The 26,018-nt window shown below is 34.7% G+C and overlaps 1 protein-coding gene across 2 annotated transcripts in view; it reads right to left on the reverse strand.

Moving 5' to 3' along the window:
• The window catches only part of LOC149774459 (uncharacterized), a 44,786-nt gene that overhangs the window by 6,442 nt on the left and 12,326 nt on the right, over window positions 1–26,018 (reverse strand). Inside the window, exons 2-13 of one of the 2 annotated variants that reach the window (XM_089945173.1) lie at window positions 25,267–25,376; window positions 18,080–18,277; window positions 16,011–16,157; window positions 15,430–15,601; window positions 14,236–14,546; window positions 12,596–12,793; window positions 9,981–10,127; window positions 8,789–8,960; window positions 7,985–8,298; window positions 7,157–7,354; window positions 5,181–5,327; window positions 207–378 (exon numbers count right to left, since the gene is read on the reverse strand). In XM_089945173.1, the coding sequence (XP_089801299.1) occupies window positions 207–378; window positions 5,181–5,327; window positions 7,157–7,354; window positions 7,985–8,298; window positions 8,789–8,960; window positions 9,981–10,127; window positions 12,596–12,793; window positions 14,236–14,546; window positions 15,430–15,601; window positions 16,011–16,157; window positions 18,080–18,277; window positions 25,267–25,376 (2,286 nt within the window). The remainder of the gene's footprint in view (window positions 1–206; window positions 379–5,180; window positions 5,328–7,156; window positions 7,355–7,984; window positions 8,299–8,788; window positions 8,961–9,980; window positions 10,128–12,595; window positions 12,794–14,235; window positions 14,547–15,429; window positions 15,602–16,010; window positions 16,158–18,079; window positions 18,278–25,266; window positions 25,377–26,018) is intronic. The other variant, XM_089945174.1, reaches the window with a different exon arrangement.

A 26,018-nucleotide genomic window follows, 5' to 3' on the forward strand; every position in this document is an offset into this window, starting at 1 on the left:
GATATCTTCTAATTAGCACATACAACCGTACAATATTATAATATCATATGATTTATGTGACAACATTATCATGAGCACATGTAATAACTTGCTCTTATGCAATTTCTTTTAATTTTATAAATTTGGCTATCGTTCATACTGAGATTGTCTCGTTAGCGTTTCGTCAAACATGCGTCAGGTATATTTTTAAAAAAAGTATATATTACCTTTTTTGTTCATTCTCAAAAGTAGATGATTGAGTTTATCCCACACGGATTGAGGAATACGTTCCAACGTACTTCCATCAAACACAAATACCACGCAGTGCACCATCTCATTCAGTCCTGGTCGGTGAATAAACCCTGCGTCTTCGGGAGTGATAGGCGATGAAGGATTGAACTGTTTCAAAATAAAAATATAAAATGATCCGTTATATTTTTCATTATACAACAATATTAAGGGTATTTTATCAAAACAAGTCATCTGGTTTTATGACAAACAAAAAAACCTTTTAAATTTAAACACCTTAAAATATAACATTGCATTACTTTCTCAATAAGAATATCCCTTGGACATTCTCTGTTAGAATCGCTTTTAAGAAGTTCGGCAAATTATTTATTGTTTCCTTTGGATCTCCTTTCAAGACTTTTTCTTAGAAAAAATAATTGTGGAACCTACATTTTAGTTATTACAGACTATTATTCTGCTAGTTAAATCCTTCTTTCCAAACTAAAGATCATCTGCTTCTTATTGTCTACAAGCAGAAAGTTTGTAAGTGCTTAAAGAATGGTTCTTATCAATGCAGTTAGCAAGAATCATTTCAAAACATATTTATCTCAGTGACGTGCGCTTCAACAGCTCAGGAAGATACTACCTTTTGACTTGGAAATAAACATACATACATACATACATACATACATACATACATACATACATACATACATTCATCCATCCCCTCTGCGAAAGGTCTAACCTAGCTCCACAATCTTTAATTTAAATTTATAATGAAAAACACTATCATACAATGGAATTGTCGAGGACTTAAAGCAAATTACAATGATCTTCTCCTGCTTTTAAACGAACATGATCCTGCGGTACTATGCCTTCAAGAAACCTTCTTGAAAGATACGGACAACATCACATTTAAAAACTACTCCCTGTTTAACACCTGCTCTCCAAATGTTGATAGGGCATCAGGAGGAGTTTCTGTTATTGTGAACAACAGAGCTCCTCATAGTTTCATTCCTTTAAACACCAATTTACAAGCCATTGCTGTAAGCGTCACTCTACATCGAGTGATTACATTTTGCTCTATTTATTTACCACCAAACACTAACCTAGTACCAAACGAACTCGATAATCTTGTTCAACAGCTTCCCGCACCCTTTGTTTTACTCGGGGATTTTAATGCCCATAACGTTTTATGGGGATCGAATCATGTAAGTGACAGAGGTCACAAAGTTGAAGACTTTATTTCTAGACACGATCTGTGTCTATATAATACCAAAACACCTACATATTTACACCCAGGCACGGGTACATACACATGCATCGATTTGACAATTTGTTCTCCTTCGCTGCTTTTGGACTATGAATGGAAGGTCGCTGATGACCTTCACAGCAGCGATCACTTCCCAATCTCCCTTGTAAATCATAACTCTACAATTGATGAAGTAATTCCACAATGGAATTTAAAGAAGGCCGACTGGGCCAAATTCGAAACACTCTATAAAACCAGGCTGAATGAGGATACAGTTTTCAATGTTAACGACCCCATTCAGCATTTTACATCTATTTTAACCGACATTGCAGAAGAATCTATCCCCAAGTCCTCAGCAAACTGTAAAAGAAGCCTAAAACCTTGGCTCACTAAGGAATGTAAGGAAGCCATACGGCAACGCCGAGAAGCCTTGAAAAAATTTAACAATCATCCGACGCCCGAGAATTTAAGTAAATATCGTATTCTCCGGGCCAAAGCTCGCCGCACAATCAAAGAAAGTAAACGAGCATCATGGATGAAATATGTTTCCTCTTTAAACTCTCGTTCCTCAATTAAGAAAGTTTGGGACACGATCCGAAAAATAAACGGAAAGAGAAAGCACAATTCTTTCCGACATCTAAAAGTGAACAATAACAATCTTAGCTCAAAACGTGACATAGCAAATGTTCTTGCTGATACATTCTCTAAAAATTCGTCATCATCTAATTATTCCGAAGCGTTCCAAAAATTGAAAACTCAAAAAGAAAAGTCACGTTTAAAATTCACATCCAACAACTCGGAAAGCTACAACCAGCTGTTTTCACTATCAGAACTTATGGAGGCTTTAGACAAGGCCCATGATACTTCCGCTGGGCCTGACAAAATACATTGCCAGTTTTTAAAACATCTTCCAGAATCATCTTTAACATCTCTTTTAAAACTCTTCAATGATTTATGGATTACTGGTAACCTACCTAAAATATGGAAAGAAGCAACAGTAATACCAGTTCCCAAACCCGGTAAAGATAGTGAAGATCCTACCAACTATCGACCTATTGCACTCACAAGCTGCATGTGCAAAACAATGGAACGAATGATCAATTCTCGGCTTGTATGGTACCTGGAAACTAACAATTTAATATCTCCTTTCCAAAGTGGCTTTCGTTATGGACGGAGCACCAACGATCATCTGGTTAGACTAGAAACATTCATTCGAGATGCATTTATCAAGAAAGAACATTTAGTAGCGGTTTTCTTTGATTTAGAAAAGGCCTATGACACAACATGGAAGTACGGGATACTAAAAGACCTGCACGATCTAGGTCTTAAAGGCCGTCTGCCCTCTTTCATATCCAACTTCCTCTCCGACAGAGAATTCAAGGTACGAGTGGGCTGTACTCTCTCAGATTTGCACGAGCAAGAGATGGGTGTGCCCCAGGGCAGTATTTTATCTGTGACACTTTTCAATATCAAAATTAATAACATCACCAAGTGTTTGACTCCTGGTGTGGATTGCTCACTATATGTTGATGATTTTCTCATATGTTATCGGTCAAAGCACATGCATACAATTGAAAGACAACTACAGCAAAATATCAACAAGATTCAAAATTGGGCTAGTACGAACGGTTTCAAATTCTCGAAATCAAAAACGGTATGTATGCATTTCTGTCAATTACGACGACACCACGATGAACCTAAACTCACGCTGGACGGAACACCTATTCCAGTTGTTGAGGAAACAAAATTTTTGGGTATTATCTTTGACAGAAAACTGACTTTTATTCCACACCTAAAAAACTTGAAAGCCAAATGCTTAAAAGCACTTGACCTACTTAAAGTAGTAGCGCACACTGACTGGGGTGCTGATAGAAAAGTCATCCTGAATTTATATAGAACGTTTATTCGCTCCAAACTAGACTATGGTTGCGTTGTGTATGGTTCTGCCAGAAAATCGTATCTTAAAATGCTTGATCCAGTTCATCATCAGGGAATAAGACTGGCTCTGGGAGCGTTTAAAACATCCCCGTGTGAAAGCCTTCTAGCGGAGGCGAATGAACCACCGTTATCGCATCGTAAAGAAATGCTTTCCGCACAGTATGCTCTGAAATTAAAATCAAACCCTCTGAATCCTGCTTTTTCGGCTGTTTTTCAACCCAAATACAAAACTTTATACGAAAATAAACCAAACGCCATACCTTCCTTTGGCATTAGAATATCATCCAGCTTTGACACTACAAATATAGATCTTTCAAAAATTCAGAAAACATCCATCTCCGAAACACCACCCTGGCTAATTAAACAACCAAAAGTACGTTTTACGCTACACGATGGAAAAAAATCCGAAACAAACCCTTCTATCTTCCACAACTCTTACCATGAACTCCTCACCGAATTTAAAAACTACACCAGAATTTACACTGATGGATCAAAGGATGAGGAAAAGGCTGCTGCAGCCTTTGTTTGTGGAAATCACACAACGCAAGTTCGCTTACCAAATGGAGCATCAATTTTTACAGCCGAAATCAGAGCAATAGACCTTGCTCTGCAACATATAGAAAAGAACCGTATTTTAAACAGTATCATCTTCTCCGACTCGCTATCAGTACTCCAGTCACTACACAATAGAAAACTGGAGAACCCATTATTGAAAAACATACTCGTCAAAAATACCGAGCTGAGTGTCTCCCACAATATAATATACTGTTGGTTACCTAGCCACATTGGCATTAAAGGTAACGAAAAAGCAGATCTCGTTGCTAAAATGGCCCTTTCTCAAGAACCATCTAATTTTAAAATACCATATACTGATTTTAAACCTTGTATCAGAAAGTTCTTACGTCAGAAGTGGCAGGCATCATGGAATGATGCTGTAAATAACAAACTTCATGCAATCAAACCAACTCTAGGAGAATGGACTCCTTCCTACAGAACCATTCGTAGGGAGGAGGTAGTCATTGCAAGAATCCGAATTGGTCATACTTATATCACCCACACCCACATACTAAAAGGTGAAGACCCACCAGAGTGCGTTTCTTGCAATGAACCATTCACTGTCAAGCACTTTATGATAGAGTGCTTTGACCTACAACCTACGCGCGATCGTTATTACATTGTGCATGACATGAAAGAACTTTTTGATAATATAAACATCACTCGTATTATCGAGTTCTTGAAAGCCGTAAATATTTACTCTAAACTCTGACTTTTATGCTATCACCTTGTGCAGTTTTATGCAATATATATACCGTCCCATTTTAATACCTATTCATCTTTTTTACATCTCCCGTTGATCGGGAAGCTTTATTTTGCACCGTTACCATCTTACCGTTTTTAATTTCAACCATTTGTTCTTTTATATCGCTGGTCGATATAGAACCTTTTATAAGTTTTAAAAGATTATACAAGTAACACTTTGTTTGGCGCTAAATAGCCTAAAAGTGCTGATGCGCCGTTAAAAAACAAACAATCAATCAATCAACATTCATCCATCCATCCATCCATACATACATACATACATAAATACATGCATGCATGCATGCATACATGCATACATACATACATTCATACAAACATGCATGCACGCATATACGCACGCATGCACACACATACATGCATACGTACATACATACATACATACATACATACATACATACATACATACATGTAATATGAAGATTACTCATGCAATAATTACTCTCATATGAACTTTGATACCAACCTCGTACCCGTCCGGGATATTTCCTTCCACAAGGTAAACCAGGTCTGTCGCATCTGGACCAAATCTTTCTTCTATGCCACATATATCGCAGAGACAAAATTTAAGCCCTTTCCCTGTTCTTCCAGACCTGAACTGGAATTGTCGATACTGAAAGAGTTGAAAGTATTATAATAATTTTTAATTACTGAGGTTAATACGGACTTCGATATGACAGGTCTCTGTTTGAAATATCCCTATCGATGTGTAGAATCTCGTTCCGTTTTGATCCGTTCAAAATTAAAATAATTTGTCCACATACTTAATAAGAAAACATTTAGCTCATTGTTTTTTTTCTGGGAAATGCAATGATTTATTCTTGCAGATTATGAGGCAGGAGGAGTTGTTGTTGTTGTGAGGTTTACCGCCATTTTTCGGCACATGATAGGCTATGCGTGGTGACCAGTATTAATGGTGGAGGAAGAACCCGGGAAAACCCCCGGTAAGAACCACCGACCCACGAGAAGCTACTGGCAAGCTTTCTTACATACCCACATTGGCCGAATCCTAGAGTCGAACCTACGCAGACAGATGTCAGATGGCAGTGATCCGTACCGGAGAGCGCTTTATACCACTCGGCCCCTCGGTGCCCCGGGCATGAGGAGTAAATACACTGTCGAATGCACGTGATAGCATGCGTACAGGATCCAAAAAGGTCTCGTGATAAATCTACCAGGTTGAGTGTCTATTTCTAATCTCATATTTGGGATAACACACTAGGATTTTAACTGTTAGCTTAAATCGAACAATGAGTAATAAATGTATTATTTACAATAATGATTATTTTTTTTTAAAAAGGGAAATATTATGGAAAATTAAAACAATCGTGCTAAACATTATACGCGACTGAGGACACGTATCAAAAAAGAATATTTAAAAAATCAATTATAACGCTTGCTCTTCACTTCTATTCTTAGCAACATTAATATCTTTCATAATAGTCATATTCCCTATCGACAAGAATTTAATTTGACATAAATGTTCAAGTGTATATGTAATATTTGAATAAGGAATAAATTGACGAAAAAATAGGAAAATATTGTTTTTAGTTCTGGATAGATAATGTTTTGAGGATAACATATTTGAGTAAACTATTCAATTTGCTTTGGCCATATAAATAATTTCTCAAACGAAAAGCTTTTTGAATTTTTCAGAGAACGTACCGTTCACGTAAAAAATAAAATGAAATAGATACCTATGGATAGGCCATGCTATGCAACGACGATACGAGAGAATTATGACTACTCTCATCATATGAAACCAAAAGGGAAAGGAAAAAGTAGAAGACCAAAGAGTACCTGGCAGAAATTGACGAGGAAAGAAATGACAAAGTTCTGCTGTAACATATGGAAGAAATTCGAAACGAAGCCACGTAGTAAGTATCGGCCTCATCTGCCAGAGATCAAGAAACATATTAACGACGTAGCTAATTTTTTACGTAAAGAAATATAAATCTCCTGATGCACTTAAGTAACGTATTATGTTCCCGATCTAATTGCCATTCATCATTGTTACATATGTTCGAGTTCTGCACTAGGTATTACTCCTTTAGCATATACTGACTGCATAGCAACATTAGCAACATCTGAACAATAATCCGTTCAGTCAAGATATATGGCTTAACACAATAACACTATATTCATTCTTTAAACTTATGGCATATGCTCGTGGAATATTTACGTGTACAATCGCAGTCAAAGGATTAATATGCACACTGTTTCACAAGAAGACCAAATCTTATTAAAAAGTGTGAGGTTTTTGCTCAAAGCAAACATAGACTGTGATTAAATATAATCTACGACCTAAAGTGAACAAACTGGTAACTTGTTATGTTTCACCCTATATCCTAAGAAGTCGCAAGGATTTTCTTTTGTTTTGATTTGTTATGCTTTGTAAGAATAGCGCACCATTCTACAACAATGTGGGGAAACTAATTTTACCTCCTTTGTGATACTGCTTGTTGCACTACCACTCACACTGCGATGGGTAATTCGGTCAGCAAAGATTGAATTAATGGTGTTGCAGAAACTAGACTTCCCCGCTTGTACTGGCCCGATCATAAGAATCCTTGCCTGAGAGAGTTTCGTGACACTCGGGGGACTGTAGCTTTCTAGTTTGTCTAATAATGTTAACTTGTTCTGTAAAGAAGTAATCGAATTCTTGTTTTGTTTACTAAGCAACCTATAATGGAATGTTCGTGTACAAAGAGGCAAACTATTTAGTGACAGATCATGGTAAAAATAATGACTTCATTCAACGATATCATCAGTATTCCTGCAAATATTTGTTTTAAAAAAAATTGCTTATTTTGTTTTCTCTTTCAGGTTAGGATGCTATAATCGTTGTGTTTCTCTCACAGTAGAAAAAGAAGTATTCTAAAATGGGTCTCACATATTTCGAAGGTAACGAAAAAAGAGCACACAACAATAACAATCAAAAGAAACGAAAACATGTTGATAATTATTCTTATCAGTTATTCAAATATGTATTCTATGTGCGATAATTACAAATACGTACAATGTATTTATTACAGCATACAAATGTTTTCATAGCGGTATTTGTTTTCAAATTACAAATATGAAAATAAATATTGCAATTTAGTGGACTATTGTGGCAGATCTGTTCCAGGCATTTCATAACATGATTCCATTATGGTATTATTTAGTTTATTTGTAAATGAGAGTCATGTTAATAGGCAGTGAAGAAAGCTCCAAAGAGGTTTAGAACTTGAATAGCTAAGTAATATATTTATAACTATCAAAATCTACCTCACGTGTGAAAGGTTGCGCTTCTCTCCAAGGTACAAAAGAAAGCAATGATTCTTTCTTCATCAAAAAGTCCCTCGCAAATCCAAGGATCTGATCGAGGGCACCCAGTGCGAGGATGTTGACCTTCTCGTTTATATATATCTCACTCTCGTAGTTTTTGATTGGCCAGATATTTTGTCTTGGTAGACCAATCGTATCAGACATCTTCTCTACTGCCTTTTTGACCTCCTCACATTCAAAGACCCTAGACAAGTCTTCTTCCACAGTAACAGCCAGTTTGTCAACCTTAGTGAGAATGACAGCTTTGGGGATTTCTACCAAACGATTTACAAACGTTAAAAGAAGCAAACTTTATCTTCTGTCACTTTTGTCTAACGTGTTTTTAAGGAAAAGAGCCTTGAATACTTCTCTACATTTATCACACATATTTGGAAACGTTCAAGCCTTAAAACATTTCGATATAGACAAATATACCACAATCTATAGGGGATATCTTTTTTTGTAACAAAATATGGTGTATTTGTAAAGAAATGATTTCATATTGATGGGTAAATTAAACTGAAATGTTTGTCGATTTATGAAGTGGTACAATAAAATAGTCATTATCCGGTGGCATGATGAAATAAAACTTAATCCAATGATACTGATAAAAAAATATATTGGCTTACTTTTTATCACATACATTGTTAACAAAATTAATAAATAATTCAAAAGAAAATGCTTATTTTAATGTGCTTATTGAATTGGTGTAAATACAACTACATGGATTCGAATTTTTACGTTAAACACAGAATTGCTACGTACCTCTTTTGTTAATTTGATTTTGAAGTTCAGCTACTTTTGTCCAAACTGACTTGGGAACAAGTTCCACAGTACTTGCATCAAACACAAACACCACACAGTGAATCTGATCTTTGAGACGTGGACGCTTTATGAATCCGGGAATCTTGGGATCGATCGGAGATGAAGGATTAAACTAGGTGATAACAAATGGTATAAATAAAACATATTATGAGTGACTGTCGATATCACCTACAAATGCCTAATTAGGTTAAGTAATCTTGTGGTGTCTTTTCGTGATAACTTTAACTGGTAAATCTTCTGCGTAGAAGTAAAAATGTTCATATCATCACGTTAAAAAGTAAAACTTCAATGCAGAATTTGGAACGTTATAGCGCGAGATTACAAGGTTATTAAATTGGTAAGACTTCGATGACTAAGAACAGCTGTTCATACCATCGTGTTATAAAAACATTGACCATGTGCATAATATGTACCACCACCCTTGGTACGCCTGGCAGGTACTTGTACTTACACCTGTACCTACTAAACGTATTTGTTAATCTTTATATTTTAAAGAAACACTGCATAATGTTTTGAAGTAAACATGAGATGTACGATTTTTACTTCAAACGGTTGTAAGCATATACGCTTTGCCTGACTGTATTTATCTGGACTAATTTACAAAATATGGGGACTTGGATATTTGTGTAGGCAAAGATATTGTAAGTTTTGCTAATATTACATTTATAAACCAGTGTTTAAGTGCTACATTTATTTACGCATGCTCATCGACGCACTGTAATGTTTTTTCGAAAATGAGGCCTTTTCTCTTTCGATATTAATGTGAATCTAATTTAGTAAAATTGTATTTGCATCCTATTGATCTCTGAATTCATTTCTTAACAAATTAAAAGAGTATTCAATTACTAAAAACATTATAGCTTCAATTTGACTGCTTCTTGTGGAACTTTAGAACGTCATAAATCCTCTATCGTAGATAAAACAACTGTAATAATAATTGTTTTTAATAAAATACAAATCTGACATATTTGAAAGCAGTAGGTACTGCATGATTGGTCACGTTAAATATAGTCAAGCAGGATAATAACATTTTATATTATCAGACGTCTTTGTAAAACAGACTAATACGAAATATATTAAGGACATTAGAGAAACTAATGCAACATGTATGCCTTGCATTACTGAAGCATACCTGGTAACCGTCTGGAACATTCCCATCTAAAAGGTAAAGCAGATCAGACAGGCTTGGGCCTTTTGTCTCTTCTATGCCACAGGTGTCATACAGACGAAAGTTTAACGCTTCTCCAGTCCTCCCGGACTGAACCTTGTATTGCCGATACTACATAAAGAAAATGGGTCTGGAACTAAGCCATATATTGGGTAAGATTTTGATATTTTTTGACAAACGAGGTAATGCATACTACTGTATGAGTGTGGGATTCTTAAGCCTGATAGTACTTATGGAGTAGATATTTCTAGTTTATAACTGAATTTCTTCTAAATGATCTAGCGGTTTAGACAAAAGGACAATCAAGACAATCAGGAAGAGCAAATCTATAACCGCTTTTGACGCAACAAAACAAGGCTAACTCGTAAATGTCTGTACATCTGCGCACTAGGTGGAAGCTTCTGAATATAAAAAAAAATATATAATCGATGAACATTTGGAACCAAGTGGAATATCTCAAATCTTTGGCAAAACATAACCTGATAAGAAAGGAATAATATGGTGTAACGATACGCAAGATGTGTATAATATCTTAGGTGCCCAAAACCTAGAGATAGTTAAAGTGAATTTGAATCACATACATGAGCTAGATGGATAGACAGCATGGACGCTGATATACCAATTTTTTCCCAATTGTGTATTATTAAAATCAAAGCACTGATGTGAGAAGATTGATACCATTAGAGCTAACACAGTATGTTTTGCATGCCGTCGGGTTGCGGTTGATTTCCAAGGGAAAGAAAGGGACAAGCAACAAATGATACGAAATAGTATAATATTAATTTGATGCTTTGATCTGAACAAACATTTCTTCAGCAGAAAAGGACACCTATACAAGCTAAATATATACTATAAATATGTATATGCTACACAAAGTGAAAAAGCCATGAAGGAATAATATAAATTATAAGCAAGACAAATATGTACTGAGAGGATAATAAATTGCATGACAACATATTTGAAACGTTGTGTGCCTGTGGTGATGATAACAAGAACACATATAATTACATATTTTTTTTGCAAAGACCGTATAAAACTGGGTAATAAATTGGTACAAATTCTAAAGTATCTTTGTGTAGGTATGACTAAAACTATATTGTTGTATAGTCATATGCTTCTACTGAGACTGTTAATATTAGCCTGCAATTACATATTTCAAACATGCATTAAAGACATAAAACGCTTTATATAATTATGGTGTTTTCAAAAGTGTTTTTCTCCACATGATCATTATCGAGTTAGTTATGGAATGTCTCCTCTTTTTGTTTTGGTATATGTGCTCTTGTCCAATATGTGCCACTTTTGTCACATTATCCATTTACGATTCTATGCATGTAATCTCTCTCTCTCTCTCGTATTCTCTGAATCGGGTATGCTTATATATATTACTATAAATTCATAATAAGTATGTGCCGCTATCTATGTAAATGCCGCAGTGATAGTTGGGAATATGCTTATACAAATTCTGACTGATGTATGGATAAAGTAAACTCTGCAAGAGAGGTTGGAAGAAAAACAGATACCCCATGAGTCATTAACTTTTAAAGGTTTCATTATTTGCATTTACTCAGCATATTTTCGCAGTAAAATTAAGTTATTGCAAAAATGTCATGTACTGTTAAAGCGGTATCCCTTTAAGAGAATGGTCATTGTTCATTATGCGTATGCTTGTGACTTGTAGCAGAAACGACGTCCAGTATACCTATTTCATCAGGAAATAACAAAACACAATCTAAAGTTATAACTATTTCACCAGGAAATAACAAAACACAATCGAAGGTAAGAAATTTCAATCACCTCTCTAGGTGACGTACAACGCGTGGATGTCCTATAGCATAGGACATGTTTGAAAACGTGTTTTAGCTCCGTCCCTACACTGGATATACAAATTGTAACAGGAATTGTGAATTTAAAAATGAGAAATTAATGGTTATGAATCGCCAAAAATGGCCTTGAGCTGTCGCGTTATGCTAAGGTCCTTAAGATCCACTTAAACCTAATGAAATATCGGGAACATTTTCACTCAAAACAGTGCACAATCTGTTTCTTGCAATAGTCTCATTTATCTTCTACGGTTGACAATACAAACAAGCTCTGAGTATTCAAAACTTCTAACACTTCTTTTCAATCTCGATACATTATGATATATTTAATAGAACTAAAACACTCAACTATTTATGTCTGATAAAAATCAGCTCTACAACCTGAGAAGATTGGCTGCTTTAGGTAATATTTAAGACATATATTTGACATTTGCTAATTGGTTCTTGTTTACAGTTTTATCCTTCGTGCTAAAAGATCGTGTTGATTTCGCTGATAGCTATATCAGGACATATAGAGAGTATCATCCCACCCAGAAAAATATCGTGTTATCGTTTCTTGTGGCAAACAGTGATAAATGTTATGAATTTCCAAAATTAGACAATTACGTGTTGCAAATTATTCACCTGTGTTAAATATAAACCAAAAAGTTTAGATAATGCAGTACTATATTGAACAAATGTACTTCCATGGGAATAATAGATTTTCTAATGTTGTAATTTACAAAATCTGCATTAAATTAATAGCATCAGCTTTACCACTGTTGTAAGGCTGCTGACAGCGCTACCAGTATTACTCTGATTGGTGATCCGATTATTGAAGATGGAGTTTATGGTGTTAAAGAAACTGGACTTCCCTGCTCCAACTGGTCCGATCATCAGAATCCTTGCCTCAAAGACTTCTAATGCAGCTGGTGGATTGAAACTTTCTATTCTAGCCATCAAACCTGCTCGAGTCTATAGATAAATGGACAAATAGTTCATCTGCGATACACGATTTTTTGCGGAATCGATATTCTAATTTTTCTCAGAACTAATACATGTACCAGCGCATATATAAACAAAAAGATGAACAGATTCTTCAAGAGCAAAGGTTATTCGTAACAACTTGTAAATGTTAAAAATTCTTAAGTTGTTTGCTATATAAATCTTGAATGGGAACAATATTACATACTTCTCGTTACTTTTAGCATGATATCTAATTACAGCCTCTAATTCCCAACAAATAAGAATATGTAATTATTTGTGTTAGTCTTAATTCTGAATTGCAAAATTGTTTCTCGATACTGTTTTCTAATATATGCCTTTGCATATAATACTACACTAAATACGTTTTTTTATATATTTTCGTCATTCTTCCACAGTTTGATGAAATCCCTTTCAATAGTAATAAAGTCAGATGCACCAGTATTATCTGACCTATGTTAAGAACCACCTTGAACATCCAATGTAGAACATCAGCTTAATTAATGTTGTGTTTTCATGAGATAAATGCATTTTAAAGACACAAATGGCATACTTGATGCAAATGGCTATTACTGAGCCGTCCTAATCATGCCTGATTTATCTTCCTCAAAAGTCTAGAGGTTGAGCGCAATTCAGATTTGCTTCTCTCTGATTTAAAAACGCTGCTTTATGTTTCAGTGCAAGTAACATTCGTATTTGCTTTGCAAATCACCCGGAAAATTCCGTGACAATTGCTTAATGAAATTGTATTGGCTACAATAGGATGATATAACAGCTGATAGACTCTGACTAGCTACTTATGTTAAAGACACCTAATTGTCAGCAGTCACTGTAGCGATTGTCAAATAAAATATTTTTGCGCTTCGTTCATGGGGATAGAAATAATGCAGTATTGATCTATAAACAATAATGTTTGCAATATTTGTACACATAGTACAGTCGCTTATATGCAGCAACCGTACTCTTATTTAGGTGATGTTTCCCTGCTTTCTAAATCGCAATCCAATTATTGTACCCAAACAAAGAATTATAAGGAGGAAATAATTTATTTTGAAGTCTGTTTGGACATTAATTTTTTATCCGACCGTCCGATATGTCTGTTGTATTTGCATCAGACGCAAATTATCAGATGCTATATAATGTTTATTCGAGTGAATGACTGCTAATTCATATCCACATTTTTTAATGAGGCACTTTTGTTGATACAGATTTTATGAGGATCTTCTAGACTTCAATAATTCATGTATTTTAATACGGTAACAAGCATATATATCGAGACAAGATGTGTAAGAAGTAGATTCAGATGTCAGGTATTGAGTCTGTACATCATTCGGGAAAGTTTAAAATAAATAAAACCAAGAGTCAGAATTTCATATATCGCCAAGAAACAAACAACAAAAACAAAACATCAGGATCCATTTATGTTTCAATACCTCATGAGTAAATAATGATTCCCTCCAAGGATCAATATGAAATGATGCTTCTTTCTTTATCAAAAAGTCGTTTGCAAATCCAAGTATCTGATCAAGAGCCAGAAGTGCCAGGCTGTCGACCTTTTCGTTCAGACACACCTCAGTCTCATAGTTTTTGATGGGCCAGACATTATTTTGTGGTACGCCAAGTGTTCCAGATACATTTTCTACTGCCTTCTTGACCTTCGGACATTGAAAAACTGCGGACACGTCCTCATTGACAGCGTTAGACAGTGTGTCGATCTTTGTTAAGACGATAACCTTGGGAATTTCTGTAATTATATTGATAGATAGATAGAGAGATAGATAGACAGACAGACAGACAGATAGATCTGTGTGTATACAATCAGGTTTGTTTTCAACATCTTGTTTTGACCAGTTACTGTCAAAGGCAATTTTTATTTTATCCAATGCTATTTTTTTTTTAAGTTGTATGATAGGGAACAAAAATGCTACTAAAATCTGCACAAATTAAAGAAGGAGCTTACCAAACGTTTTGCTCTACTTGCATTATTTGCAAGTTTACTATTAAAAAATGATTTGCAGTTCCGTCTATGTAGATGTTTAACAAGTAGGTAAAGTAATTTTCAACCGAGTGATAAACAGGTATTAAAGTCGCTTTTATAGTAGTTAAGGACTTGTGATTTACAGATAACGTCACGCAACGACTATTAGCAGTATTTATACTTAATGTATGTTGCTGAAGATCCATATCAAACATAGTTGATTGTGCGAGGTTTAATCGTATTTACAGCAACCACTTGTAACCTGATATACATAAGTTACCAGTTTATATTTGGCATGTACCAAAATATTTGGTAAACAGGACCGCAGCAACTGTATATCTTTCTCGTGTATTTAAATGTTTGTATTTTTCCTTTTCGTATTATCATTTATATGACGATTATAAGATTATATAAAGCAAGTTAATCTGATGACAAAGGATTGTTCGAGTTAAATTTTTTAATCAAGTCAGACCAAACATACAGTATTTTCATGGTCCTAAATGAAAGATTTAAAAACATAAACAAGCTCGTTAATCTAATCGACGTGAAATTCACCGTTAAAACACTTTGGTCATAAGGTTTCAACGTTAGTTGTATATAAAATATTATACAGTGATCGACATTATGATCCAACGAAAAATGTTTTTACCTCTTCTGTTGAGTTCCCTTTGAAACTGGTTGAGCTTGTTCCAAATCGACCTAGAAACAACTTGTACCGTACTTGCATCGAGTACGAATACTACACAGTGGATCTGATCTTTCAGTCTTGGGTTGCATAAGAATCCACATGTGTCTCGTTTGATAGGTGATGAAGGGTTGAACTATTGATTACGAAAGGTAGAATATGAATGGTAAGTGGGTGTAATTAAAGGTGAAGGATGAAATATAAAGTACATTTAATAAGTATGCAAAACACATTATCTATCACTCTTAGCTGATCCTTGGCTCATTAAAGCCCTCAAACATGCTAGAAATATAGTGTCATACCATTAACTATAACATGGATCCTGGACAATGGCAACCAACGTTTCCCTTTTCTAGACATCAAATGTACCGACAACATTTTTGTTTGAAACATTGACTGCTAGGAAATATTTTTCTTTCTTCTATCTAACACAGAACAAGTAATGTGACTCTAGTAGCGAATGTAAATATGTGCTGTTGTAGTTACACAATTTACATTTAACTTTAATCTATATTTAATGATTTAATATAAATACTGAAGCATACATTATAACCGTCAGGAACATTTCCCTCCAACAGGTAAACCAGATCCGTCAGACTTGGGCCTTTAGTCTCCTCTATACCACAGGTGTCACACAGCCTAAATTTCAGAACTTGTCCATTTAAACCGCATCGTACCTGGTATTGTCGATACTTGAAAAAATGTTTAGAATATATTTAGATTAATCAAGTATGCATAATGTCGCGCAGAAATAGCTATATTTTAGGAACGGTTTCAGAATTATTTTCAATGCACATGTTATGATTTCACCACCTCGAATTCATATACATAAAGGTAGGACTACGAACGATATTTTTATCAAGTAAAATTATCTAATGAACAAACTCAACATTTTCAACTTGGGAAAAATGTTTTGACATCAAGATAAGATTGCCGTTACAGGTCTCTAACCATATCACAGTACCAAAGCAATGAGTACATCAACTACTAGGATGTCAGTCACTATTAACCAATTCCCAATCTCACAGATCACCCCACCTAAAATGGAATAATGTAACTATATAAATTTATCATTAACATTTTGTTTAGAAACGTATAAATTAAGGGTATTTCTTCTGTCTACTTCAATATACATGTATCATTCATTTTTCTCTGAAATATAAAAGCCGTTACCGTTTGCCATTGATTCCTTTGATCTATATCTAGAAAAACGACACGCTTTCGAAAATATATTGTAACAAAATGAGCACGAGATATCAAGATGTTTATTTTTTCCTCTCAAAACAAGTTGATTCTGGGCACTCTATAGTTGAAAATCGCTTTCTAAGATCATGAAGGTAAGGTATTTGGAACTTGGTAAATTATGTGAACTCCACTCAGTTTTGTTCATTTAAATCTGTGATATTTACAGATAATGTTTATTTTTTAGAAAGGTCCAGGGGTGCATAATGTTAACATTGAATACTTTATTCTTTTTTCTGTGTCTGATAAAAATATCATCTACAGATCAAACTTCTGCATTATCAATGTTCAAGATAAACATGAAATATGATTTGATTTGAATACTAATGGAAAACGTTTGTAAATGTACGTAACCAAATTAGAAATATGAGCCATTTCTTCACCAATGACTTGAACATAAAACAATAGTGGAAATAAACGTGAAATGCTTTATTTTTATTAAAAGATTAACTAGTGAATGTGAAATAGCGCTTTATAACTATTTAATATATTTCGTTTTGGATATATTGGCTATTTGGCGGAAAGGATTTCATTGAAAGTCTTGATCAAGCTTTGAATATTAATTATAGGGCCATCAATCGATATTGATAATATTATTACCAAGAAATTTAGTATAGAAGTTGTTATTTATAATGCGCTATTTTACATAGAATTGAGAAGGAGAATTAAGTTACTGTTCATATTTTCCATACCGCTCCGGTGGCCTAGTGATTAGAGCATCTGCCTCGGAAGCGGGATGTCGTGGGTTCGATCCCCGACCGAGTCATACCAAAGACTAACAAAAATGGTGCTAACAGCATCTTCGCTAGGCGCTCATTATTAAGAGGTTAGTGTTAGGACTGGTCGGTCTGGTGTCAGGAGAATGTGACTGGGTGGGACTTCATGCCACATGTCTGCGGCATGATGCCCCAGTGCTAGACATCACTATAAACTGATACACTGAACACATCATAGCGATATAACTGAAAAATCGTTAAAGCTACGTTACAAATTATTTTCTCTCTCTCTCTCTCTCTCTCTCTCTCACACACACACACACACACACACACACAGTCTCCGTGCGAAGAACAGAAATCACAGAAGAACATAAATGGATACGACTGCAAAATAGTTTGACAAAGTTGTTAAAAATTATGACGGTTTACTTAGTGTCATCACGTTCAAAAAAGTTATCAAAAACATTATACCTAATATGTTCTCTTTCGTGATTGGAATCCCTGATGTGAGATATGAAAACATCATTTATTACAATAAATAACAATACATTGAAAATCATGCCTACTGTTGAAAATAGTTCCTGGACTTGAATCTAATACTGATTCGACTCTTCTAATATACAGAATGTAAATTAAATCAAAGAAAGTAACCTTACCACAGTTGTGAGGCTACTGGCCGCGCTACCAGTGTTACTTTGATTGGTGATCCGATCATTGAAGATGGAGTTGATGGTGTTAAAGAAACTAGATTTCCCTGCTCCTACAGGTCCAATCATCAGAATCCTTGCCTCAGGAACATTTACATTGGATGGTATACTGAAATTTACTATCTTTGACATCAACCTTGTTCGGTTCTGGAGATAAATTGATACATAATGTATTTGGCTGATATTCTATCATTCACAATAAACCGATATGAAGATGCAGCTATGATGATACTGTCAGCAATATGACTGAGAGAATTGGATCAATACGTTAATTATCATTTCAATATGTCTATTTTGAAGTTTGTACAGCAACAATCGAAACAAACTGAACAAGTATAATTACATTTAGAATTGTCCTTGAAATGAACCATGTTTCATTGTGGATTCAATTATTTGTCGAAATGGATTAAGTATTATGTATAGAATGACCACCTTTTTATTACTGTTGAGTATTGTCTGGCATTGTCATTTGCCTTGCATTCTTTATCGCAAATACCCTTATCATTACTGACAGTTGATTCTATTATGACGAGGCTGCTTCAGTCACTCTTATTACATATAAACGACGACCCTTTACGTTTTTCTGCTAGGTTTTGATAGGTCTGGTTCATATGATATTAAATTTCCGTGACATAAACATATATATATAAATAGACTGAATAAGGGTAAATCAGTTTCCGGGGATTATTTGACAAATAAATCTACGTGTACCTTGTGCCTGTGGTGAGTTTAGATGTTAATGCTGACATACCGTGTTTAAGATGTTAATGCTGACATACAGTGTTGTGGCTTCGCATACAAATATACCTGTGATCAAGATGATCTACTTTCGAGAGTCAGCGGTCATATGCAATTCTGCATATTTATTAATACTTATCAATTCGATCTCCTTGTACACGAAAAGATTTTTTGGCCTGCATTGCCAAGGTATTTCATAATGTGGACAAATCAAACTTTTGAAATTTTTGAAAACTCTATTACACTCGTATCCCTCGAAATTGGGGCTGCTAATATACAATATAAAAACATTACATAATTCGGAATTTGTGTGGACAAGACAGTCCAGTCAAACCTACAAAGAATATGTATACATGTGTATATTGTTTAGTGGCACGTCAGTACCATTCTGGTCATACAGTGTCAAACAAAAATTAAATATATACTGTCAGCTATGTAGGGGTCGACACTAAAAAATTCATACCAGCCTTCTGAAGGATGTCAACGAGATAGTTAACATTAATTAGTTGAAGGTAATCACTGATGTGAGGGTCGTGCTTTTTTTGTTTGTTTTAAGCTGTTTATTCTATACGGTTCTATTGATCATCTATATCCACAAAATATTCAGGCAGAGAAAACGCAAATAGTACCATCAGTAAAACATAATTACATTTGGGATACTTATCTATGTAGGTCATCGTGATGGGGACACCATACTCAGGTTATAATTTCTTCTTCGGTTAAGATAATGTAGACAACCCCATGTTGTCTTTATATTCGACGTGTTCGGCACACAAATTCCTCTTTTAGGGTGAACATTTTTTTATTTGTGAGATTGAGAAGGACAATCCAATAAGGAACGTATTCAAGTATTCTTTAATCTCCAGGAATATAGAATCCCCAAAATAGCGTATCTGATAAATCAAATTTAGTTATACCTTCGGAAATAAAACAATTATCGGAACCCAGGCGGCTACTGTTACGATGGTGATCATCAGCAACCTTATACGAAATATGGCGATCAACGTATGGAGGACATGTAACTTTTGACTGATGGGAAGGAGGTCAAAATTCATACAACACAGAGTTGATGTCAAATAGAGTCAATGATCTAAAGTCTAATACTACAAAGGATGTTGTTTGCGTTATTGAATTATTGACATCAATAAGTATTGTACATCATCTGATATACTTGCATTTTATAAAACATGAATTACTGCTAAGCAGGAATTTGATGATTTCCGGTCAGGTTAAAAACAGTATTCTTCTATCATGCTGAAGAGATAAAGCATCGGTAGTAGATCGTTTGGTATTACGGTCTTTACACTGAAATATTGATATCACAAGGGAATGTATCATAAATTTATGAGGTCAAATGTACTATAATCTTTAAAAGCTAGTAAGTTTCGTTTTATACCAACAACTGGCGTGTTCGTTGTGTATAAATCTCTAGAAACATATTCTATTTTATCAAACAACCCAGATTTGTATACCTTGTAGTAGGTAATGTTGAAGCCAACGCGGGTTTAAAATTCTTAGCATTACATATCCTGTCACGAGTTCATTTGGAATCAATACAACCTAAGTTATTGATAATTTTGATACACCTCAAAAAAGTAAAGATACCAAACATAATATATTTTATCCTTCATCCATATACTTCTCGGGCAAATATTCTGTACATTTATACAGTTGTAGGCAATCGGATGACAACATTGGTAACTTTACCTGCATTTGTTCAGTGTGGATGACATTTTGTTTTATGAAATATAAATGACTGCATGTTTGCATTCAATTGTCAAATAAAATATAGAAATGGTGCAGAAATAGGACAAATGTTCTCGCCAATTGATGATGTAGATGAAAATGTGGAGGCGGTAATAAAGATTAACAGTTTGTTAAAACGTTTGTGATAATTCTATTTTAATGCAGCTTAGGTCAGGAGACTTACATCAACAGCAGCGATAACTAAGGGGAATAAACGATTAGAATGGGATACATTACCAAGTATTATGTACAGAATATTTGCATTGTAGTCAACTTTGAATAGACATCTGCAAACATTTGTAAAATCATATTTAGGAAAAGAAAATATATTTCTTTTCAAAGGCAGTGCAAACTACTTGTCCAGTCGCAAATTAGTAATGTCATGTTTGGGAACAATGATAAAATATGAAACTACGTACAATAAACCCTGTTCATATTAATGGATCTTAGTAGTTGGATTGTTGTGGAACTTTATATGTCGTAGATGTCGAAACTACTGTATGTGATGTTGAAGCTTGCAAAAATATTAAATGAATCATAAACAGTATGAAATTTTAAATGAGCAAATTGCCAGACAAAAAAATTGTAAAAAAAAAATCCAAACAGTATTTCGGCAGGAAACTCTGGCAGACCCTATAACTTGGTTATTGATATATGGAAAACACTTACATGGATATTTCTTGTTTCTTACTGATTCTGTTTAATAAAAAGTTGAATTAAGGTATAACTCCATACGAATGAGGCAAATGCATACTTTGTTATATTTAAAAGGCTTAATTCAAATTAATTCAACAATTACAGAGACAGTTCCTTAATACAAACATTGTTTAAAATATTCACTAAATGATTTGATACCATATTAAATGAACGGTCTGACCGTAATAATACCATGAGTCTCAACCAATTCTGCGCAATAGATGCGCCATGTCCCGGTCATATATTTAGAAGGGTGGTTGATTTTGTTGATTTTTCTTGTTCATTTTGCCATGCCATTTTATGCCATATCTCATATTAACTGTTTGGTACCGTTATTAGGGAAAAGTGTTCATTGTAAATTTATGTATAATTTGAAATCATATACTTAAGTGCATTGAGGCGTATATTAAGGTTTAATAGATTATTTGTCTGTTAAGTAGGTACAAGGCAGAGTCGTATTCGCAGTATTTAATAAGGATCTTTTTGACGCAACATGTGTAACATGTCATATGGCACTTTGGTACATGATAACATATACGTTATATTTGCTTTTTTGCATCCCGATTATGTAGCTGCAATTTATTAAAGACAAGGATAAACATTGTTTACAAAGTTGGTCAAAATTCAGGTATGAACACTAAATTAATTCAAACGAAAGAAAGTGCTTTTACAAATGGTGAAATATTCGTTAACTGTGTCTCCTTGTATAAATATACAGAGTTAGTTGTTAAACACAAACTGGTATGGAGTGGAACCAAACATACATTGACTGCCCAGGTTAGCAAATATTTACAATTTATTTCTAGATATTTACTAGTTTAGTAGGTTTTTAAATTTTAGCTTTTGTGCTTTGGTTCTGAAATCTGGAGCTACGATCATTCAGTAGTAATGGAATAAGTACAGCATACGTTTTGTATACGGTACCTATAACTCTCACCCACAGATTATTGAAGAAGATGTACAGCTTTTCTCTTAGTATGTAATGACATGTTGCACTTACTGTTACAGGATAAATAACTTAAGAATACCACTACTATGCCGACGTTCACACGAAAAGAGCTAGACACGACTGCTTATCATCCTTGCACATTCTGTTTTCACCACAATTGGTTTTGGGTATTTTCTTCCGATACAATGTCAATTATACTCACCTATACTACTGATATTTTCCTTTAAAGTCTTTTATAATCAATTTACTGAAGAAAACGTATGTTTGATATCGATAAGATTGTTTGAGAAAATAACCAGTTCATGGTCAGCTGTCCAAACACTATCATTTGAATGGAAATATTCTTGGAACCTGTCGCTTTTATGATAATTGATTAGTCATTCAGCCGTTCATGTTTGGACATGCATCAGACAAATGTTTCCAATTGCGTCAAGCGATGCTGTGATAGATGATAAAGAAAACATGGGGTTTCCTTAGTCTCTGATTAAGGCTGTGCTACAACATCATGTGGACTTTCTAGAACGGTTATCGAAGTATCTAAATTCTCAGCACAATTAGTTGATTGACTTTCTTTTATAATTCAAACACGTGTTTGACCAATATAAGGTCGACTTGGGAAAAGCAGATCTAGTGAAACACTCAATCGACACCATAAATGTCACACCAATTCGCCAACGTCCTTAACGAATACCTCTTGCACAGCCTAAAGATATGAACAACCATACTGAGAAAATATTAACACTGACTGTGACTGAGCCACCCGAAGGTCCATGGGTATCGCATATTCTTCTTATTAGGAAAAACAATTTGTCGACTAGATCTTGAGTCGACAATAGAAAAACTCGAGTGAAGATAAGGGCTCTTTCTCCGTTTCTAGCATAGACGACACTTCAGAGGTCAATGTGGGTTTGCGGCTTAGCTTTACAAATGGGTATGAATAAGTGCCCAAAAAAAGTTATTTTTAAAAACCATGGCCTATATCTGTTCAAGGTAATTCTATTTGCCCTTTGTATTGGCCTGCTACTTTTGAATGTTATTTGGGCTGAGCCATGTACAGTTTTTATTGAAACAAACTTCGTGTCCATTTTGGATGAAATCATGAAATATTTCGAAACGATTTTACAGCGTGCGCTAGAAGTGCTTCAGCGAGTGCTAGATTCTGGCTTAAAACTGAGTCCAGGAAATTATCGTTTGTTCCAAAGCAGTGTTCTTTATTTGGGGGATATTATATCCTACGATAGGTGTCCACGGTTAGGATCAAAGCCATTAAGTACTGTTCTTCTTCAATACACATCAAGAAAGTGATGAACTTTGTAGGCCTATGTTTCTACTTACCGAACATTCATTCGAGGATTTGATGATGTCGCAAGGCCTTTGACGGTAATGACGGAGAAAACGCAATTTGAATGGAATGATACATATGAGGTGCATTGGGTACCCTGTAATCCAAGTTTCTTCGAGCCCTGTTCTAACTCACAGCGATCCATCTAGCTTTGACTTCAATCTGGATACGGTGTAAGTAACCTTTCATTCAGGGAAATGCTCTCCCTTGATCAAGGTGGGCAGGAAAAAGTTAAAGTCTAGTGCAGCCGTACGGTTGGTAAAGCAGAGATTATTATTGCGTCTCGCATAATGAACTACGTGCAAATGACATCGCTATCAAATAAATTCGTTGCTTTTTCTACAAAACACATCATCTGTAAAGAATATTGCTCATTAGGATGACTCACTAACTTCATAGACGCCAAAGTAAAAATCACATATTGACACGAAACTCCTGGGACATACATCCTTGAAAAGCCACCAGCATATCACATAAGCGTTGGGTAGATTGTTCACGTTGCGTAAATGTTGGAAATAAAGTCGGGAGTGTATTCCAAAACTCCAGGAAAAGAGTGAAAAATTCCTCACTGTGAGATTATAAGAGGTACTAAGGGAGAAAGCTGCAAGTAAGATTCCTAGCTAATTATAGGATTACATAAAGGTACAATGAGGAATGCTCAGCGAGAAGACTGGGACATAGAATACATAATTATCATTACGGAAATGTCTAAAGAGCAGTTAAAATAGTATGAAATCTCAGTGGAGAAATCAACAGATAAAGCTATATAAATTTAATTGGAAGCAGTTGGAATTTAACAACAACGCAGACATACTCAAACGTTTTTTTACATTAAAAGAGTCGCATTTGAGTTTCAATCAATCTTTGCATTTATATGGCATTATTTCTTAGGAAGAATGAAATTAAAACAGAAACAGCAGAACGTATTTCAGAACACACGATTAAATCCATGGATATAATAGTTCACATTGCAAGAATTTGTTTCAGCACCCACCGACATCCACATTTTAAGTCTGTGAAACTGATTAAGACATTGATTTAACAACAGGCGTGAAACTGAACTCGTATTCTGACTTCGAATAATTGAATGGTTATACCATGATATAGTTAAAAGCACATTATAAATATGCGCTGCTATTTGAAAGTGCTTAATAAACGAAACTTCATGCAAAACAGTTTAACGAATCTTCCACGTTCTAATAAAGACAGCTTGCTGAGTCTGTACATGTATCATTATGTTAGTTTTCTATTCCGATAGTTTCGGAGAATTATACAAAGTAAAATAAGCAGTTTGGTTCTTTTTCCTTAATATTTATATTACACACACAACAATTTACTGCGTATTTTTGCATGCGTTCATGAATGTGTACAATAACAAGGAAAATCATATGTGGTTTAACATAACCAAGATTTTTGCAGAAAGAAGCCATTTGATACTAAAAAGAAACTATTAACTGAAGACGTCTCATATATAATGTTGGTTATCATTCTATCCTATGTCAAATGAGACAATATCAATGATAATTAAAATTGTCGGTATTGGTTCGTCACAGCTAACTACAAATCCAAAGATGAAACTCTCTCCAAATTGTAATGTTGTCAAGCCAAACACGCTTCTGTCATTCTTGGGCTTTAGAAAATAACGATGATAATCTTCAGTTTTACCTCGGAATCCGAAAACTCAAGTTTTCTCCAAGGTGAAACTCTGACAGGTAGAACAGGCCCTGTCTCCTTCTTGGGTTCTGGATGAACAGGCCCTGTCTTCTTCTTGGGTTCTGGAAGAAGTAATGATCTTTATCATAACATTTCTGTTAATAATAATCGTTCATATATATGTAAAAGGCGAAATTCAGAGAGAGAGAGAGAGAGAGAGAGAGAGAGAAAGAGAGAGAGAGAGAGATTGCGGCTTTTTAATCAAACACACAATAGTGATAAATTTATTTTTAATCTTTTAGCTTATTTGAAAAAGAAAGTTTTGTCCTCTAAACCTTTAAATAATATATTACTTTTTGAATACATAAGAAACGCAAGTCTATAGCATTTAGCAGAACAAGTCCCGTTCGAACTGACTGTGTAATGAAGCGGATTAGTATAGCAGTAACATACATTACATACAGGGACCTTATGATCGTTGTAATCAGCAAGTGGAGACTAAAAGTGGCTATACAGGATTCCTTTAAATTGCCCTACTGATGTACTGATAGGGGATCTTCTTTTGCGTGTTAATATAATGATCAGTAATAAAAAGGTTAATGTGATTATATGCAATGAATTAAATGAAGCCCTAAGAAGACGCCACTCTTCATACCTGCTTTGCATTTGTAACAAATTAATTCAGACAAATATGTACATTTCTTGAGAGAAATTATTTTTACATCACCTGAAATTGAATTTCAAGGACGAGTCACGAATTTATA

This window comes from Sinohyriopsis cumingii, unplaced genomic scaffold, assembly GCF_028554795.1.
Source record: "Sinohyriopsis cumingii isolate HCF-2022 unplaced genomic scaffold, ASM2855479v2 utg000229l, whole genome shotgun sequence".
NCBI lineage: Eukaryota > Metazoa > Mollusca > Bivalvia > Unionida > Unionidae > Sinohyriopsis > Sinohyriopsis cumingii.